At 39.5% G+C, this 21,516-nt stretch overlaps 1 protein-coding gene across 2 annotated transcripts in view; it reads right to left on the bottom strand.

The window, feature by feature from the left end:
- The window catches only part of Rorb (RAR related orphan receptor B), a 184,243-nt gene that overhangs the window by 55,994 nt on the left and 106,733 nt on the right, over positions 1-21,516 (bottom strand). The window contains exons 1-2 of one of the 2 annotated variants that reach the window (XM_031389893.1): positions 15,996-16,119; positions 2,837-2,922 (exon numbers count right to left, since the gene is read on the bottom strand). In XM_031389893.1, the coding sequence (XP_031245753.1) occupies positions 2,837-2,922; positions 15,996-16,035 (126 nt within the window). In that variant the 5' untranslated portion in view covers positions 16,036-16,119. Of the gene's footprint in view, positions 1-2,836; positions 2,923-15,995; positions 16,120-21,516 lie in introns of those variants that run through there. The other variant, XM_031389894.1, reaches the window with a different exon arrangement.

Genomic DNA, 21,516 nt, shown 5'->3' on the forward strand with positions numbered 1-21,516 from the left:
CATTAAAATCAATATCAATTTGAAAATTCTTATTAACTGGTTAAAGAAAGATGGGACTGATATTATTTTTTTTTGTTTTTGTTTTTTTCTGTCTTGGACTTCAATAGGGTTTATCTGGACATTATGGAGGGGCTTGCTGACCTATGAGGAACCTTAGTATGGCGGTGTGGCTGAGAACCCCTTGGAGAGAGTTTCACAGTTGGTTTTGTGGTTTCAGCCCAGACCCATTCAAGAAGGACTACTTTTACCTCTACATCGTCACGTGTAGTGTTTGTTCACTATACTAGTGATTGCACATCAGGGCTCCATGAATTCAGCTTAATTTAATTCTGGAAACAGGAACACACCTAAGTCCCAGTAGGACTTAGCCTTTTAGGGGGCTAAAAGGGCTGTTCTATATATCAGGAAAGCTGTCATGAAGCATGATCGCAGTGGCTTGGAGCTGATTAGAGATGTCTTGGAATTTACATCTTAAGGAAGAATTGCTCCCCCCCCCTTGGATATTGAAGTGCCATTTAGTGAAAAAGTTGGCAGGGAAGATGTTCTGAAGTCACAGCCATAAGTCCCCATTTACAGCCAATTTGACATTAATTATGAGTCATTTCTTGCTTATCTGTTGCTCATTATTGCAAATGAGATTTTTGGCATGAAAAATAGATTCTGTTTCACATTTTACTGAAGGAATAGGAGCTGAATAAGTTGTTGGGCTGAACTGATGTTTATAATGGTTGCATATGTCGACTGAGGAGCATTATTACAGAACCTCAGAGCTTGGTAACTGAATATGTTGACACTGACATCTGATTCTGAATGGGATTCCTACTGGAGCAAATTGTGGCATATTTACATGTGGGCCTTCCTATGAAGTAGGTGAGAGTACTGGGATGTGGAGCCAGTTTGGTGAAAATCTCAGAATATGCTTCCTCGTGACAACAGAATTTCTTTGGTGTGGGATTGAAAAGATGACAGGGCTACCTGTTCCTGCTGTTGGCATGTTGAGTTGTGTTCATTCAATATTTAAGAGCTTGTGTTTTAAAGCTACACCTGAAGATGAGTATCTGCCTACAGTTTGAAGCCCCATATTTTCCAAATGCCTTGTATCAAGATATAATGAGCATGCAGAACTCAGATACAGGTGACTTTAGTGGATACGATGTAAACTAGGCTAGGGCTCTCCAACCTACAGAACAAGCCTGTAGAAATGCCTTCACTGAAAAGAGTCCTCATTGCAAACTCAGTACTGCTTATGACAGACACTATTTGTCTGCCTACCCAGAGAAAATGACTTACGTATAGAGGGTCAATGAAACACAGCTGACGTCTTATTTTGCTATACTATTTCCTATTGATGGAATAAAAAACAAGTCTGGTAGCAGATGATACCTAATTCTTCATTCTAACTGTGTAAGAGGAATAGAATGACAGGCCGCTTTGTAAACTTTGCCTAAGGACCCCACCGGCCATCTCATTCCAGACCATCCAACTATGTTTATTGTTCTATTCTCATGTTACTTTCATTTTTTTCTTTTGTTTTTACCATCCACCTTTTCAGTCCTGAGTACTCCTTTTTTTTTTTTTTTTTTTTTTTTTTTTAAGATTTGTGACGGCATTGTCAATTTTCAAAGAGTAGTGTTGTTTTGATAGCTTAATGTTTTATATTTTTTACATTTAAAAGGCCTCCTAAGATTATGATTGGATCCTAGAATCTATGATTGTACCCCACCTCCCTCAGTTTACTGAATGCAAATAAAGGATTCACCCTGCCTGCATATTGCCAACGACTTTGCCAGCATCTTCCATATCCCTTGACGATGGCACTTGAGTTTTGTTCTGGTGATGCCTGTCTCTTTAAACTCACTGTAGAAACGTTTTGAGTGCACCTTGCTATGCTCACTCTCACAAGTCACTTTAATACCTGACTCCTAATTTTGAAATTACCCCAGGTTTGCTCTGTGGTAGCTGTTATTCCTTTGCCTTCCATTTCGCACCCATCTCACTCACAGGAACAAGTTTGTCACAGGGTTGGTAGAATCTTCCTGAGGGAACACTGGACAGAATGCAAAAGAATCTCATGCTGTTATTCAGTTTTTCTATTTCATATTTAAACCAGCGGCATATGTCAATTTATCTCTTGTTTGTCCTTCAAGAACACATTGAAAAATTAAGAGTTGATGGAAGATGATGTTTGACTGGTCTCGATGCTATTTCTAGCATATCCAATGCTTCCAGGGTTTTAAAATTTTTATTACTATTTTTATATTTTATGTGAATGGGTGTTTTGCATGCATGTATGTTCTGTGTACCATGTGTTTAGTGCCCAAAATCAGATGGGGACATTAGATACCCTCAGACTGGAGTTACAGATGGCTCTGAACCACTATGTAGGTGTTCAGCAGTGAACTTGGTTCATCTGTAAGAACAACGAGTATTCTTAACCTGAAAGACTTTCAGTTCTAAATTTTTAATTTGTTGGAATGTGAGAACAAAGGAGTGACACATGTATATTATAGTTGCTACCTTGGTGTCCTTAACAAACAGACAAAGATGTCCATTAGCTTCTAGTCTTTATTTAAATCTTCAGTTTTATCAAATGGAGTCAGTGTTTCTAATACAGAAAGAATTGGTTATTTATTTCTTCGTAAATGGGAGTAGTTCAAGTCTTTAAATAACCACTCATGTTTCAAGAGCTGCAGACCAGTTAGACAAAAATAGGTAAAAGGCAAAAGAAGAGAAGGAAGTCTAGCCACACCCAAGCCAAAACTTCCGGCATGCACAACCATCCCTCAGTGAGACTGCTCCAAAGCTTTGCATACCATCACAATGTGGAAGTCCTTACCTTGCAGCCTTCACATGTGATGACTCCGTAGTGGATCCCGGAGGATTTATCGCCACAAATTTTGCATGGTATCACTTCAATTTGTGCTGAAAGAGGAAAAACAGAAAGCTATTTCGAATGTCTATAATTGGCTTTTAAAACATTGTTACTATTTACACACCTACCCGTTCTTGCCAAGGTATTTGTGTTAAATTCTTACAGTTAGAGGATGCTGAGTGCTAGTGATGGCCTGGGGCCATCATTACTGTTTGAATGGCCTTCCTAGGCTTCTTCTAAAGCACTGGTTCTCAACCTCCCTAATGCTCTAACCCGTTAATACACTCCTCATGTTAATTCCCAACCGTAAATTATTTTCATTGCTACTTCATAACTATAATTTTACTACTGTTAGGAATTCTAATGTGAATGTCCAAGTTTTCAGATGGCCTTAGGGAAGGTGCTCTTCTGGTCACAACCCACATGTTGAGAACCATTCTTCTAAGGCCTGGCTCGCTCTTGTTCTCTCTCTCTATCTCTCTCTCTCTCTCTCTCTCTCTCTGTCTCTCTCTCTCATGGTCTTATCTTAATAATATTTAAAATAACTAAATGAAACAAGTCTGGAGTGTTGGTATTTGGTGATTTTACATATGTGGCTGGATAGACTGTTTACCCCTGTGAAAATACTATTAATAAGTCAACCACACATTAAGTGAGCATGCTTTAAATATCTGGAAAGGCACTGAGAGATGATGATGACTCAGGAGAAGATATGGTAGCAACTTTGATAGTCTCATTAATAAGAAACTTAATAATACAGAAATCAGAAAAAGAAATTATATAGGAAGTTGGATGCATTTAATTTCACTGGAGATGAAGAGGATTCATTTGTTAAAAAGAGTGTGAAAGGCAGCTTATTCAGGGACGTATCTGAGTGATCATGGCCCAGGCCATAGATTTAGGTTATCCTAAATTCCATGTTGAAATGTGGAAAGATGTTCATAAAGTCTTATAGTTTTACAGAACAAAAAAGTCATAAATCAGGGCAAGTTTGAAATACATTGATGAAATACATCAGAGGAGTGGTCACAACAATATGACTTTGCTATAGGTCTCATATGCTGTCTGATGACATTCTGAGCTTTTAGGTTAATGGAAGCTAGTGATTTGCTAAATTAATAGTTTTAAAAAGAGGTTTACCTATCAGTCATAGGATGTTAGTTCTGGCACAGTAGTGGGAATACAATGGTTAGCCAGGGGGTTAAAGCTAGCCTAAAATGAGGTGATTATCCCTGGACCTGTAATATTCTAACCTCTTCTATCACTGTTGTTCTAATCTGGAAGACAGTTTATTTTATAGAATGTGTGGGATTTACTTTGGCTGAAGGGAAAGGCAAGAGTTATTGAATGAAAATAGGTCCGAGGTCTAGTACGACTATGGCTGGTAATCATACAGAGTAATTGGCTTTTCCGGAAATTTGGGTCATATGGACACTCCAAAGTGTGACATAAGACTTTGGAGCCCTGGAGTTAGACAGGGTAGTTTTCACCTGATCTTGTTTGCCACAATAAATGGATAAACAATAGAGCAAATAAATGATTAAGACAAGGCTGGGTTATAGCTCCGTGTTAGAGTGGTTGTACAGTGTGAGAAGAGTCCAAACTGAACTCCTAAAACCAACCCACACACTACATGAGATGTGAAGGGAGACCCTTATTGCTTGACAGGATAACCAGAAAAAAAAAGCAGATCAATGAAAGGTTACTCCTGACAGGGGAGTTGGGCAATGGCAGAAAGAAGGCATCAGCTCCAGGACAAAGGATGGCTCAGAGATACCAACAAAAATGCTTCAGAGGTAGATGTGAGAGTAAATGCTGAAAGGTAAAAAAGACTGAAGCTGATGAAAAATTGGAAGAGTTCTACCTGCCTCACCAGAGCAAGACAGAGTGATGAGCTGACAGAGATGGAGACATTAGGGCTGAGGATATTGCCGGGTGGGTGAGAGAGCTCTTGTCTAGCATGCATGAGAGCTAGGTTTGAGCCTTGGCCTTGGAACAGCAATGAAGATATTTGTGGAATGCGATGTGGTGTGGGCAGGGACACATGTACCTTCATGGGGCTTCTTACAGGCACCTGAATGTAGAATGTCTTGGAAGGACGGTTTTGTCCTCACGGGAAGCTATTTAGAATGCAGGAATTCCTGTGTTTGATAGTCCTCTAAAGAGTTGTTAAAATAATTCACACTAAGGAGATCTGCTATTTCCTTTCCCAATTTAAAATAATTATGCAAAATATCTTTCAAAATGCTTCATACATAAAGTTGACAGTTACATACACTTCTATAGTTTTCAACTCGTAGATCCACAAAACAAATATGAGCGAAGCATTGCCATCTTTTGTTAGTTATTACTTTACATAATGAATATAATACTTGGCTTTAGGGTAACAGGGTAACCTTTTCAAAATTAGATAAACTACAGACAGATTTTTTTTGTAAGACAAAGAATTCAAAGGAGGGAACTGGGGGTATAAATATGACTGAAGTTCTTACAAGATTTTGTGGTGGGAAAACAGGAGGTTTGAAATTATTTCCATTTGTCCCCCTGGCTTGTACTTCTTAATCTATTAATGTTTAGGGACACAGCTAAGAGATAGCCTCTGAACTTACATTTTGTGGCTTATACAGTATTCATCAACAAACTTCATAGAACCGTGAGCCTAAGATGGCCATTTCCTGAAGGACATCATCATCACGTCATTATAATCACCACCACTGTCCTTGTTAATTGTTTTTGTCTAATGATTTAGGGAAAGAAACATATGTGAAGAAATTGATATGTTGTTCTATCTTTTTTAAAGTTATTTTTCCAAACAATTCAATGAATCACACTATAAAGTATTTGTTCTATGAATGTCAGTTTAGCAATAAGATTTCAAACAGTGGGTGTTTGTAGGTACTATAAACTGACTAAAATAATCCCAGGTAGCCACTGAATAGATTTTGGCTCATATGATATTAAGTCAGAGGCTCTCTTTGCATAAATTACACCCCAGGGAGTAGCTTACACGTGGGAGAATCTGCTTCAATACATTCTTAATTATAAAATGATCTAACTTTAAAGGAAATGAAAATAGAGGTAATTTGCTCCCCGAGGTGTAGGAAGATGTTTTTGAAAGACACAAAGGTTATCTTATACATCTTCAGAAATACAAATGAGATAAGGAACATTCAATAGGGCATCTGCATATTTATACATATTCATAACCTTGGCTCTTGGTGTAATCCTGAAGAGCTACAAACACTTTTAACAGCATTTTTAAAGAGAAAGAAGTCACCTATAATGTATATATGTTTTATTATGAGAATGTGTTCTCAGTTTAGAAATCTTGTGGCTGTTTCTTTTCTGGCAGAATAAGTCATCTGATGTTTATTAGAGGTGAAGATATATCCGAGTCACTTAAAGCAGTAGCTACTTTCCCTTTCCCTCATTAAAAATTAAAAGTCCCTTTTCTGAACTACAGCGTTACAGTTTATACTACGTGTTTCCTATAGCACCTCTTCAGGATAGATTTTCAGACCCCAGTGAGGATACTAGACCACAGCACTGCTCATTGCTTGCTGTTTCTAAGTGTCTTGCTAAGGGCAACTGCATGGCCTTCGCAGGAACTACAATGTGCAGACCCAGTTCCATTTATCAATGCTTCAAGTTGAGCATTTTATAAGGGTGTGACTGCTTGGACCTCACCATCTAGGGTGGGAAGATAGTAGGAGGGAACTGAGAAGGGGGCTGGATTGGTACTTCGCACTTTTGGTGATCTATTTATTTGTTTATTTTTTTAGTGTGATAGTCATTGAGAAACAAATTTAGAGGATCTCAGATGGCCTGAGAGAATGATAAAAGTTTATTTGGTCTTCATTTTGTTCTTTTTATTAAGTCCCTCTTGCTCTTTCCTTGCTCAGAGTCCCCTGTCCAACGTTGCACAAAAATCTTTGTCTCAGTTTTTCCTGTTTATTGAAATATATGCCTCTTTAGTTCTGCCCCATTCAAGCCCCTGCTGGTTACAGCAGGTGTTGAGGTCAGAAAACTAATTCAGGCTAATGAGTTAACCAGAAAATGGCTCAGGAAAATACTTTGACTCTTAAAATGCATCCCTCAGGCACTCAGTGAAGTTGAGCCTGCCAGGTACTTGATGCTGGGGGGTGGTGCATTTTACTGCATATAATCTTGAAGCTTTTCATTCCTATTAATCCAAGTCTTCCAACTCTGCCTGGCCATTTTGTAGTCTGGGCATTCTAAGTTGAAGTAAGATAAGGCTCTCCTTCTTTATGTCTTATTGTGTGTAGGTATATACATGCACGTTTATAATACGTGTATGTGCATGTGTGTGTGCATGTGGCAGATGCATGTATGGGTGTCCACACTAATACACTTGTACCTGAAAGCCTGAAGTCAGCACTGTGTGTCTTCTTCTCTTGCTCTCCACCTTATTTTTTTGAGCCAGGAGTTCTCACAGAACCCGGAGCTCACCTATTGAATAGACTGACTGGCCAGTGGATCTCCTACATCTGCAAGTTTTTGTTCCTCTTAGCTGGGAATGTGTGCCACAGCTGAGCTGGGCTTTTATGTAAGTGCTGGGGTTCTGAACTGAGGAATACATTCGTGTCCAGCAATTACTTTATAACTCTGTCCTCTCCTCAACCCTTGTTTTTTCTTTTCAGGGCTATCTAAAGGAGCTCAAAGCTATGGTCCTAAACTTCCTTTTATCTTTCAGTAGATGAGAGCCGTGACATATCCCTTTTTCTGAGGAAGACTTTAAGGATTATTTGGTATGAAAAGAAGAAACAACTTGCAGAATGGTGAGGGTAATATATTTTGAATTAGGTTCCCTGATGATATTGATAATAGTATGGCCTTTAGGAATGAAATGATTACATCTACCACACAAGTCACCTCAAAGGCACTGAAATCCAGAAAGGTCAATTGGGAAGGAACAGCCAGTAATGCAAGTTTTCAGGCTTCGGGATTATACATATATTGCAATATCTGTTGTTTTCTGATGCATCTTCCAGACTGAGTTCTGGATGCTGGACACTGTTCCCTCCATAGTACAGGCTGTACCCCCTGGGTGCTGGGTTTGCCTGCTAGTTTCTATTTCTTGTAACTTTGCAGTTAGGCTAAAAGTGGACAGAGCAATTAACTCTCTTAATGTCTGTGTGAAACACAATTTACACATGTAAAAATTTCCAATAAAGATGACTATTTTGGTTAAAAATCCTTTTGCAGATGGTCGCAGTAGCCCATGTCTTATGTCATCTACTCAAATTGTATCTCATCTACCATCTGTGACAAATCCAACTTAAAAATCCTTCTACTCATCCCCTTTCTCCATGGCAGACCTGAAAGTATCCACCTCTTTAGTATGATATCTTTTAAGACCACAAGTAAGACCCAATTCCACTCTAGCTGACATTAAGGATGGGGTAGAATGCAGGCAGGGTCCTGAATGTGTATTCTACATCATGCTAGAGAGTGATTCTGAGAGTCCTGACCTTGTTCATCTTAGTGCCAGACTCCAACCTAAAAACCTACCATGCTTGTGAGATTTAGAGCACTCTTAATTTTACAAGAACATCCCTGCACCTGCCTCCTTGAACTCCTCCCTGTGACTTTCCAGGAGGTGGATGGACCCTTGTTCCACTTGGTTGATTAACAGCTCTTGAATGACTTAAAGATACATTTAGCTTTAGACTATTGTAATTCCCTATACATGTTACTAGAAACTAGATTAATTAAAATATGACCATATGACAATGACAGAATGGTTTTTTTCAAAGACAGTTGTAAGGGGATCACACTGGGATTGGTTTACCTTTGATGTAACATCTTGTAATTGCCCACAGAGTGCTTCGTGTTATGCTCACTCTTGAGGATAGAAACAATAGAAAGTGGAACCCACAAATAGCAACTAGCACAGAAGAATAAAACAATTTTAGAAATTGCCTCTTCCACTTATCATTGCTTTAATTAACTGAGGACAACCACATTATGAAAATATTAAATAGAAAGTTCTAGAAATATATAGTTGAAAGTTTTTAGTTACAGAATGCCTGAGTTGAAAGATAAAATCTGGCGCTGTCCCATGCTATCCTGGAAGAAAAAAAGCAATCTCTTTGCTTAGTGTATTATACGCTACTTACCCATTAGTCATACAGTATTTGTCTTGTTTATTAGATTAATTGTCAGAATATATGCATATGACATACATTCCAGTTTATTGTTAGCTGTAGTAAATATCTTATGGCTCCTAATTTATCAGTTAGGCTCCACCATAGATATTGTTATTTGAAATGTCCCCAGGGGCTTGCATGTTGAAGTACTTGGTCCTCGGCTAATGGAGCCCTGAAATTTTCAGAGGTAGGCCTATCTGGAGGAAGTGGATAGCAGAGCCAGGCTTTATGGGCTATAGACTGGCCTTGGTTCCAGCTTGAGCTATCTGTGTTCTGGCCAGTACCAGATAACAAGCAAATGCCTTTCAAACCTGCTAGCTTGGGGTCACCCGCCACTACCATGTCTTCTCTGCACTGATGTTCTATGAAAATATGAACCCAAATGAATATTTCTTTCCTTGGGCTTTTTATGCTGTGTATTTGGTCTTAATGATGAGAAAAAAATTACCATTGGGTTTGCATTTGTAGGAAGATACAATAAATAAAGTGTTTGGTAGTAGCCACTGTTTGAAGTGTTCACTGAAAGCTTGGGGATGGGTATTTGGATAAATGTGGAGGATTGTACTAAGTACAAGTTCAATGTTGTACTTTTAAACACTTTTTTGTGTTCTAGTAGTGACAAGATCCTAACTTATTAATTAATTCCTAGTTAACACTTCTTGTCCTGTCGATTTCTTCACATTAATGAGACATGTATGTAGGTCTTGATGTCATTCAAGTGGGCTTGATGTCTTTTGTCATCACTCAGTGAGGCCCATGGACCAGGCTCTGGCATAATCAGGGAACAAGTTTAAATATGAATATTCATTCAAGCTCAGCTGATGTGAAATCTACTTTGTAATGAACTCTCAGGGCACTATTAAAGCTCAAAGAGCATTGTCCTGCCATGCCAGGGGAGCACAGCTGTAGCTACTCTGAGAATGGATGGATCTCTGATTTCCCTGGTGCTGAGATTAAAAAAAAAAAAAAAAAAAAACTTCTGGAAAAATAATTTTCTGCTTTTGCTTTCTATACATTTCTTTTTGTTTGTAAGGGCAGAAAGAGGGCTGGATCTTTAGGGTCCCCCTCCCCTGCTCCCCTGTAAAAGGCCTCACAACCCTGGTCACTAACTGATGATGTGGGGCAGGGGAAGAGAATCCAGCACACCTCAGGAACATATTATGTTGTTGCATTTAACACAGGTCACTGCAACGTTCCCTTTGCAGACAGAGCTGCTCCTGCTTCTTCTTCATGTCCTAGCACTGCTTGGGGAGTGGCTCCATCTCTTCTCTGACTTGTTCTCCAGGTTGTGGCATAGATGCCAGTTTCTGAATACGAAGCACAAATCAGTTTTCTTAAAGTCTATCTTTAAGGATATTTTAAAATACAAGTTTTAATCTCTCCTTGTTTTTTCATTTTTAAAAGTTAGTTTGTGTGTGTGTGTGTGTGTGTGTGTGTGTGTGTGTGTGTGTGTGTGTGTAAGGACTGGTGTATGTACATGCACAGGTTTGTACATGTATGTGGAAGGCAGAGATCCACCTTGAGTATTGTTGTCAGGAACTGCATACTTCTGGTCTTGAGACAGAGTCATTTGTTTGCCTGGAGCTTTTCCTTTGATCAGAATAGCTGGCCAGTGAGCCCCAGGGATGCCCGGCCACTGTCCTCTGCTCTGCTCTCCAGCACTGGATTACAAGCACACATCACCATGCCTAGCTTTCTACATGGATTCCAAGGCTTCAACTAAGTCTTCATCCTTGTGCAATAAACGCTTTACAAATTCACCTATCTTCATCTAAGTTCTTGTTTTACTGGATTATCTGCTTGTCTATCTAACACTATGCGGTCCACAACACTCTGCCTTATCTGAGAATTCATTTTTAAATACAGTATTTTAAAAATAGAATTCAACAAAGTTTTCTTTTTGATGGAAATTGAGAAGTCAAGCAATGTATTTTTCTTGCTTTTCACCTACTGTGCGGCTGGCTAGTTTTTAATCGAATTGACATAAGGTAGAGTTATCTGGGAAGAGAAACCACAACCAAGTAAATGCCCCTAAGAGCGTACATGTAGGTAACTCAGGGGAGCATTTTCTCAGTTATTGATGCGGGAGGGCCCAGTTCATTGTGGATGGTGCACTCCTTGGGTAAGTGGTCGGTCCTGGGTTCTATAAGAAAGGAGGCTGGGTAAGCCAAGAACAAGGCAGCAAGCAGCCCTCCTCCATTCCTCTGCTATGGGTCTTGGCTTCCGGTTCCTTTTCTACCTTGATTTCCTGCCTTGACTTTTTTTTTTTTTTCTTTTTCTTAGCTAGGAAGCCACCTAAGTCAAATAAAACCCTTTACTCCCAAAGTTGTATTTGATCATGATCTTTAAAGATGTATCTTAGGAGCTGGTGACATGGCCTCATCAGTAAAGTGATTGCTTGTTGTGGGCCAGGAGCTGGATTTCTGCCTTAAAACCTATTCAACAATGCTGGATGCCATGACACATGCTCACAGCCTCAGTGCTGGGGAGGCAGATTCTGGAGCACTGTTAGCCAGAGAGCTTCAGCTCATCAGTGAGGCCCAGGCCAAACCAAAGAAAATAAACACTGAAGGGAGCTTGTTGAAGGACACCAGAAGTTTTCCTTTCTGTGGCAGGAAAAATGCTTGTCTCTTTAGCTCCTCCTATTTCTGGAGCTTTACTTCCTAGTCTCTACTCAGTTGGACATTGGAATAGGAGCTCCTGTTCAGATAGTGTCTCCTTCACAGAAGAGGAGGAGAATACAAGAAATTATGAATGGGGTCTATAGATGGCCAAAATGACCAGGCAGAATTTATTCCCTGTATAGGAATTAAGAAAAAGGGAAAGACACCATTCAGAAAAAGAAAAATCCCTACTTTTCGCTGCTAAAAACCAACATACATTGAGAGAATGAAGGCATAAAAGTTACAGAATTGAAGGAAATATTATAAAACTCATGTCAAATAATGGACATATGCTTATGCTGTACAAACGACGCCTCAAATTGAAAGCTAGTAGGCCAAAGATCTGAAGATCTGCTTTCAAAAGGACAAGACAATTAAAAGATGCCATGCTTCTCAATGCATTGCTGAGCTGCAAACCACCTATCGGGAAGGCTACACTTGAAAAACCAAGAGCTATGCCAAACAATGGAGAGGAGCTGAGCAAATGAATGCTCAGTTTTTGTTGGGAAGGCAAGGTAGTAAAGCCACTTTGGAAGGCAGTGGGGAAAGTTTTATAAGTTCAAAGGGAGCCTTAGCAGCAACTGTGCTCCCTGGCATTTGGTAGCTGAATTATAACTCTGGTCCACACAGAGCATGTGCATGAAGGTTTCTTCATAGCTTCCCCAAACGGGAAACAATCAAGATTCATCTTAATAGCTGAATGGACGTGTGATGCTGGTATAGTAGAATGTCATTTGGCATTGTGAAAGAGCTCCCCAGCCATGAGTGGCATCGGCATGGAAGACCTCACTGCATAATGTTAAGGGAAAGAAGCCAGCTTGCTTCCAGCTACACATCTGGAAAATTCAAAACCACACAGTAAAAATACATAAATAAAGATCAGTAGTCCACACAAGCTTGGAGTGGAGTGTGCACACGCATGAACATGTATTCATTTTTAGGCTATACCCACATGTGATTTAGCCACTGAAGTTTGTTTGATGCCACAGATGCATGCAAAACCAAGTTTTATCCTTCAAAAGGAATATTCTGATTACACAGCCACGCATGACTAAAAACCTGTGCAAAGAGCAGACAGATGACTCTGGAGGAGGAAAAAACAAGAACTTCCACTTAGTGAGGCCGAGAAGCTTAAGAGTCGAGCTAGCTTTGAGCCAGATCTTGGGAAGGGAGACGAATTTTAAGAAAATCAATGTATAGGGATAGGAAAAACTTTAGCTGGTACCCAGAGACTGAAAGGGGAAAACCCAATTACAAGAGTAAATTTCCAGATTAAGTAAATTTTATTTTAGGGGCCTTTTTAATGGAGTTAAGAGCAGAGCAAATAGTAGCAAGATGTTTCTAGAATTATTAACATGCATCCCTTGAACTGTAGTAGGTCAGCATGTACTGAGTTAATTCACACAAAATTGCTACTTTTTGTGAAAAGATGAATTGATACTGGGAATTTCATGTGATTCAACATTATATTTTATTATTTGCTATGTTTTAGGATATTGCTCCTACACTATATGGTTTTCAGGAATATTTGAGAGCCAGGCACAGGCTGTAGAAACTTCATGGGCTGAAGGCCAAGCTGGTCTACATATTAAGACACTTAAAAAAAGTATGTGTGAAAATAAAAGTTAAAGGAGGAGAACACTTCAAAAAATGTAAAGATATATGAACATGCTTAATATAAAACAGAAGCCATAGTCATGGGACTTGCATTTTTGATCATTAATTAAATGGCGGGATAAGACAGGACAAGAGTGGGAGAAGGAAAGGGAGACAGGACAAGAAGAGTGGGAGAAGGAAAGGGAGAGGGAATGAAGAATTTAATACTAATGATCTTTACACAAAACCCATATTTGAAGATTTTATATTTTGTATCATCTTCAAGATCTTTGATCATTTCCAACATGAATACCACATGAGCAAAACAATTGCAAACTCTTCCATTAAGAATTATGCTGTCATGATATATCCCTGTCGTAGGAAACTTGCTGGCCAGCCACTAACTTCTTAACAGTGACTCTAAGTGGAGGGGAATCACAGAGTTGAAGTGAACCCTGATTCTTGTCATCTCTAATGCCAAAAATAGTTCAGAGGCTAGAAGTCAGCATACTTGGATACCGTCAACTCTTAGACGAGTGGCCTTCAACAAAGGGAGAGAGAAACCAGTGGGAAGTTTTCCTGTGTGCACACGGCATCAGAAACTATTGCAGGGGTCAAATGATCACACAAGACGTAACTCCAGAAGTTGTGTCTTACGGTTTTACTCTATGCTAAGATGTCACAAAGGCCTGTTGCCCAACACAGTTGGAGTCAATGCTATCCCCTTCAAAGACGGAAGGGGCCATTCTGCTGACACTGCAGACTTTCTCTAAGGCGATTACCAGCATAATCCTAAATATGATAGGACCGAGCTATCTTATTTTTGAGCTCATCAGATCCAGCATGCTCACATAATCCTCAACAGCTTTACTCCATGTTTATGTAAGCTGGCAGTGCCTGAACAAGATGACCATACCTTCTCCCCTGCGGTCACATCACTCCGTGTGATTGTCACAAAAATAGTAAGAGCGGATGTTATTTTCAAATTCTGCCTTAACGGATATCCTCCCTTTGAACTCTTCCTCCTTTTTCCTACCAGGGGGACATTTCCAGCCAGGCTTGCCTGTATACAAATCACATCTGAACAGAACATGCATCCCCACCCCCACCAGTGCTGCCTGTGTTTCTTACTCCATTCATTTGCATCAAGGCGTTGGAATGTTACAGTGTAGATTGAACTGGTAGGAAGAAGTTTGGCCTTTTATTTTTTTCCATTTGTTTTGAGATTTTAAATTGCTTTTAAAGCAGGGTAGGTATTTATGTCTCTGGGGGAAATATTAGAAAAGAAATTGGTGAAATCTAGAAATTGCTAAGCGTAACACCAAGTATTCTAGAGAAAGACTCATCTTCTTAAAGTTTCACCTTTAATTTAGAATGTATCCCGTAGGTCCACAAAAATTTAAAAGAAAAAAAATATAGTTCTCTTTTTCAAAATGTAAAAGCATGTTAGTTCATATGCTTCATTATACAAGATGTGTGTGTGTGTGTGTGTGTGTGTGTGTGTGTTTGTGTGAGAGAGCACGTACTTGCGTGCTTGTGTGCATTTCTGCATAGGCAGGTACCTCTAAGAGATAGCTATATGTTTTTAAAATAGATAATTAGAAAGAAATCTACATGTTTACCTGTGAGTTGCTGTTAATTGATTCAGAAGTAAAGAGGATTAAGTACATAGACGTTAATATGTCCACTGCTATTAATTTCCAAACAACAATAGCAACATTATTATCCTCAATAAATCTGTTAGTAGTAAGGATAAATTTTTGTTTAAAGACTCCATTGATGTCAGAACTGAAATCCATTGGTCAGGACTTACTTCACCAGTCCAGTCCTTAAGAACACAGGTTTTGAATGTATTAAGTCATAACACAGAACTACTATGTATGCTCCTTTGAAATATAAGTACCCAGAGATCCTGAGGACTGTGAAAAGGTGAAGTTCTGAGTTTGACATATACGGAGGATTAGTTTAATTAGTAGGTGTTCAGAAACAAGTGTAATTTTTTATTATTATTTGAACAATTATGTCTTTTATATTATAACATTTGCAACTGCTCTTTGTGTCAATACTAGTAAAAAATGACAATGTCATGTTTATCTTGAAATATTTTCAGAACAGATAATCAGATCTATTTGTGAAATAACATGCTTCGAGAAACATGTCCTAAATTACTGAAGAAATCAGAAGTAAAAAAAGAAATCCCCAAACCCCATAATTCATCACATTTAGACAAAACGATTAATAAAAAGGTTTCTTATACATAATACATTTATTTCTACATAGTATACAAACTAAATTGACTTTTAAAACAGTTAGAAAAATTAAGTAACTACAATGATAACTGGAGCAATGTTAACACGTAAACTTAAAGCTAAAAAAAATATTACACCAACGATGTTTATATTGTTGACCTATTGTCAACATGATGTGGTACATGAAAATACTCGATTTAAGGTCAGAACAGTATTTAGAGTATTTCACCTCAGCACATGACAATATTTCGTATCGGCATCTCCTTTAGTGTACAGTTAGGCTGTGGAGATTGGTTTATTAGATACACTCCCAAATCAGAAACAATGTATTGTCCCCACACCACTATTCCTTTATTTTGCTTCGATCCTTTAACTGCCTGCTTTCTCATCCAAGAATGGTTTACACTGCTAAATGTCAGCAGACAGAAGAAAAAGCGCAACTCACCAGTGCCGTCAGCTTTAGTTTTGAGCTGGTTCTCACACATTCTGACGGAGCAGTAAAAAGCCTGACTGAAAAATAACTCCCCGTTTCACTTGAGGTCTGAGGACTGCCCCTATGTTATCCCACAACCAGAATCCTAACAGACTGCATTAATGAGATTAGATGAAAGAAGAGTTAGAGGCATCAACGGCTCCGTTTCATTAAGTAAGGGTGAGAGAGAGGCTTCCTCACACCAGGAAGGCACAAAAGAAAAAAAAAATCCATTTTTCTTTTTGGTATTTACTCAAGAGTACATTTGCTAAATTGTAAAATAGCAGTTTAAACATCCTCCACCCTCCTCATACATTACACTGCTGTGTATTCTTTGTGTACTTTAAGTCTCCTTTGTTTTCATCCTGCTGAGTGGGACCCAATATGCACCTGACAAATATCTCAGGACAAGCTGTGACCCTGAGAGTCTAGCACAGACTTCATTCAGCAATGGTTTGTACTTATTCTGTCCCTTTTACTGAGGCCTCATGTATAAGGATTACCTTTCCTCTGTCTCCCCCAGTATTGGATTATAGCTGTCTGCGAGATGACTAATGGGACACAGAGACATTTTACAGTTGAAGAAAATATGGTGTATCTTACAGCGTAGCTGCATTACAGCCTGGTACCAGGACAGGGACTTCACACTATCCCCGAAGTCTAAACGACTGTTCTATTAGAACACCTCAGTGTTTCCTCTTGTAAAATAAGAGCGATGAAAATACCCAAAAAGTTTCATTTCTTTGCCCTTGTTGCTAGGCAAGTGGTGAGGACTGCAGGTTATATATTCCATTTTTGTGGGAATTTTGGCTTGCTAGAGATGATGTAGATCTTGCATAGGTAACCATGGCTGCTGTGGGTTCACAGGTGCTCTAGACATGCCATGTCTAAAACTTGTCATTTCTCAACCCTCATCCTCATCCTCTTAATGTGTCTCCTCTCCTAAGATGCTTCCAGGGTCTTGCTGGGGAATGAGGCAGGGAGAGTTGATGAAGATTGGGGTTGGGAGCTGAGCGAGCAGGTACAGGAGAGGGTAGAGGATGTGCTAATGTAAACTAAAGATATACAAGAAAGTGTTATGGAAAACCCACTAGTTAGTAAGCTAATTTCAGAATATAACTTTAAAAAAATGCATTCAAAAATGCATGGATGACAGAACCACTCCTGGGAGACATGGGCTATTAAACAAAAATTGCAGCTCCAGGCATGGGATACCCACTTAGGAGCTATTGGCCAGGGAGGCCATAGAGGTCTCCGAGGCTGCTGCCATTGCTCATGACTGCCCACCATAATTGTAATGAGATCCTATTCCTAAAGACAGCACAAAGTCTGGCTGCAGGACCCAGTCCTACTGAGTAGGACAGTTCCTCCTGGTGCTGTACCTTTCATAATGCTGGGAGATGCTATGCAAACTGCCAAGGGAGAAGAGATATCAATGGTCTTAACCAGATCCGTACCCTGCATGCTGTCACGCTACCAACCTGGCAGACAAGATGTGTCCACGGGTGAAACAGTAGCCTTGTTATTGCAGGGAAACTGACTTCTGGTTGAATGTGAGGATTGCTCTTCAGAGGTAGATTTCATATTGATACTGTAATCCCAGTCAACACCCACGGTAGAGTTTAAAGAGCCTGCAGTAGAACTTGCTATTATTATTTCGCTAAATGGTCATTTCTTCTTCAAATAGCCTTTTAAATATTTATCTTGGCACCCCTAGACCTGGGTCCTACCCTGTGTTTCTCTCAATCTGAGGCAAAGAAGCTTGTTCTCGGAGTAGGCTGCAGTCAGTGCAAAGATTCCTAACTCCAGAATGCTGGGAAGGAAAGACTAAGGCTGCATACTTCTGAAATGCTAAGAGCGCCTACCCACACGGGGAGTGAGTGAGAAGGCTGAAATTGTCTGAAATGTGGCTGCAGCACAGTGACTAGCATTGGATAGAATCTTTCTCTTTGTTTATCTCAGGCATTTAGGGTGCTGCTGTCATTTATGAATTCATGTATTCAACACTGATTAGTTAATTACTAGGTAATTAATACTATCTGTGAAAGTCACTAGGAAATACATATGATGAAGTTCATAGGTCAGTGTTTTCTTGAAGACTATAGATTTAATCTGTAAATTCCTTCCATTGTCATTAATAGGTTTTTTCATGTAGCTAATGCTAATGTGGCTAAGTAAGCAAAAGATATGAAAAAAAGTCAAGTCAGTAGTCTGTATTTTATGAGTTAATTGTGGAGACAGAACTAGTTCTAAGAATCTATCTATCTATCATCTATCTATCTTTCTTTCTATCTATCTATCTATCTATCTATCTATCTATCTATCTATCTATCTATCTATCTCACTCTCTTTGTCTCATGTATGTGTGACCATGTTCAGGGAAAAGTTAAAGGTTGACACTAAGTACCTTTAACCTTCCTCAATTTCTCTTCACCTTATGTTTTCAGACGAGTCTGTCACTGAAACTGGAGCTTATTGATTTGGCTATACTAGGTGGCCAGCAAGCTTCAGGTACTCACCTGTTTCCCCTGATCTCCTGGTGCTACCATGCCTGGCTTATGTGGATGTTAGGTATATAAACTCAGGGTCTCATGCTTACATGATGAGCATCTCCCCCTTCTTGCCACAGTAGACTATTTATGAATTATCAAATCTTAGCTTTTTTCACAATGAAATTTATAGGCACCAGCCAGAAGGACTGAAAGCCAAATGCTAGGAGTAAAATCTTACACGTCTCCATGCCTCCAGAATCTTAAAAGAAACCCAACTGCTACCCTGGCCACCCAAGCAATGAATACGAGACCCAGAACTGAATTGAATGCATCTTATAACACAGGAAGTCCCCTTGATGCAAAAAGCAGGGTGGCAGATGCCAACTGACATGTAATAAAAGAACCTAGCCCATGTTGAAGAAAGAAAGGGAAATGGGGGTTCTCTAGCATCATGGTTTTGCCATATATCTTTCTTTATAAAAGCCTTTTTGATTCTCTGGTCTCTGTGAGATAAATTCATAAATTCATTCTTCCTCTTGACTGGGGCTTTCCTCACATGAACAGGCTGTCTTCAGGTCCTTTTTCTGGGAACCTAAGGCAATGCCATTATTTCCTGCAAACAGCTCCAAGTGCTTTACACCACTATCTTCTTCCTGCCTCTCCTCCCTCCTTTCTGCCCTCTGTAAGTGAGACAAGGCCTCTCTCCACTCGTCCCCTACTACCCAAATTTATAACTCAACTCAATTGCCACTACTTTTGTTTAGTGTTTCCTAGCCATCTGTCCCCAGTGGGTTCCTGTGTCTCTAACACTCGTTTGGTCCTGGAGTGCTTCATTAATCTTGTTTACATGCTTATTTTTCACCCTCCTGTAAGCTCCTTAGTAATGACCCCCCCCCCACCTCTTCCTGTACTGTTGAGCATAGTGGCCAGCCTGTGAATGGGTAACTGTGTAAGTGTTCATTCACACACTGAAGAGTTACATACAAGCCTCCCTCCTTATCTTTTTAACTTCCCCACCTGTGTTTCCACGGATAGCTATTCGCTGTGGTATGCTTGCCACTGTTAAGTAGAAAGGAGGGGAGGATTAAGAATGAAAGCAAGCCCTTACTTAAACTCTTGCCTCTTTTTGTTTCTTATAGATTGGTTCTGGTATACAAACAAGAGCTTGAAACAAACTTCTTACAATTCACTCTTTTTCTTATACCGATTTTCCTTTCCTCTGTCTTATATTGAATCATAACTTTAGATTATCTAGTAACTGTTAGATTAGTTATCCCATCGACCTAGGTCTTTTCGCCATCCTTTTTTTTCTCACCAAGTGTGTTCTCACTAGAAAAGACAAGAAGTTGGTCTCCCCCCAGACAGTTCTTCCCACCAAGATGGGCCACCTATGGTCTAAAAAGAAGATAATCTAGACATTTTCACAAAACTTTTCCAAGAGTCACGGATGGAACAGGAGAACGAATCTTCCTATAGTGAAAAAAAGTGATTCATTTGATAGGAAACAGTTCCAGTTTAGAACATAGTTTACAAAGTAAGGCTCTTAGGTCAGAGGTAGCTGCAGCAGCAGCAGCAGCAGCAATACCAGCGGTGGCGGCTGCAGTATTACTGGGAAGTTATTAGAAATGCAGATTGGTAGGCTCTGAGGAATCAAGATGCTCTGGGGGTGGGGCTCAGCCGTCTGTGTTTTCATAAGCTCTCCAGATGGTTGGATGCACGCTTATGTTTCAGAGTTAGTGGTGTACAGCACTGGGTTCCAGTCAGAACGAGCTACATTTAATTCACAGCTCTGTCACACACTTGCTGTGTGGACTGGATAAGTTCTTTAATCTTCAGATGTTTTTGTGTCGCTGTCTGTAAAATGGAGATGTCTGGATTTTCTTGTCTCCAGAATGCATCGGCTGAAATCCTGTTTTTCCAGGTGATAACTCCCATTCTAGCTCTTCTGTAAGGTCATTAGGTAATAAAGGCATAGTGATCTGCCTTGCAATTTCTCCTATATGAGGACATAGCAAGAAGGCACCATCTGTGAACCAGAGAGTGGGCTCTAGACATTGAATCTGCTGGCACCGTGGATTTACCAGCTTCTAGAATTATAAGAAGTTAATTGCTGTGGTTTACAATCCACCCAGTCTACGCTTTATCAAAACAGCTCAACTTGGCTGAGACAATTGTAAGAATACTCACCTTTCTGACAGAGCTGCTGGAGGATTAAACTCTTTAATTTAGAGCAGTCCTTGTCGTATTATGAGCTAGCCAGTAACTTTGTGCCATTTACTATACTGTTACATCACTGGAGAACAGAAAGTGTTTCATACTTTTAAAATGTCTGCTATTTTTCTCTATACATTTCTTAAAACCTGGCCATACATTAAAAATGGTTGGGGAACTTGAAAGAAGTATCCAATTCCTGAAAGTGGAATGCCAGACTAATTCAGTAAGAATTTTGGGAGGAGACAATGGTATTTTATTTTATAGGGTATATTAAGGTGATCTTCATGTCAGGATAGCACACTATTATAGTCATTACAATAATTAACATTGCCATGAGAAAGATTTATGAGGTTGCAGTAGGATTAGACTTACTCATCAGTGACGTTAGATGCTGGGTTGGTGAGCACCCTGTTTTGCCTAGATTCCATAGTAAAAGGGCAGAGAAATGGTAAAGATTAAGGTCTCAGGGAGATGACATCTCTCATGACTGACACTTTGGCCTGGACAATTCTTTGTCTTTTGAGGAGTATTTCAGTAGATTTTAAATACCCTAAGCTACTATGTAGGCACCCTTGCCCCTAGTTATAAGACCCAAAAGATTTTTAAACATTTCTTTCAGTTGATAACCTGATCTAGCATTTCAGTGTCTGGATCCAAATCAGAATTTACCACTTAACAAGATGATTTAGAGTGAGTTAACTAACCCACTTCTTTACACTTTAGTTTCCTCTTCCATGGAGGTGCTTCCAACTATAAGGATATATTTTGATGTTTGAGAAATAAAAATG

Source organism: Mastomys coucha, unplaced genomic scaffold (genome assembly GCF_008632895.1).
Source record: "Mastomys coucha isolate ucsf_1 unplaced genomic scaffold, UCSF_Mcou_1 pScaffold21, whole genome shotgun sequence".
Lineage (NCBI taxonomy): Eukaryota > Metazoa > Chordata > Mammalia > Rodentia > Muridae > Mastomys > Mastomys coucha.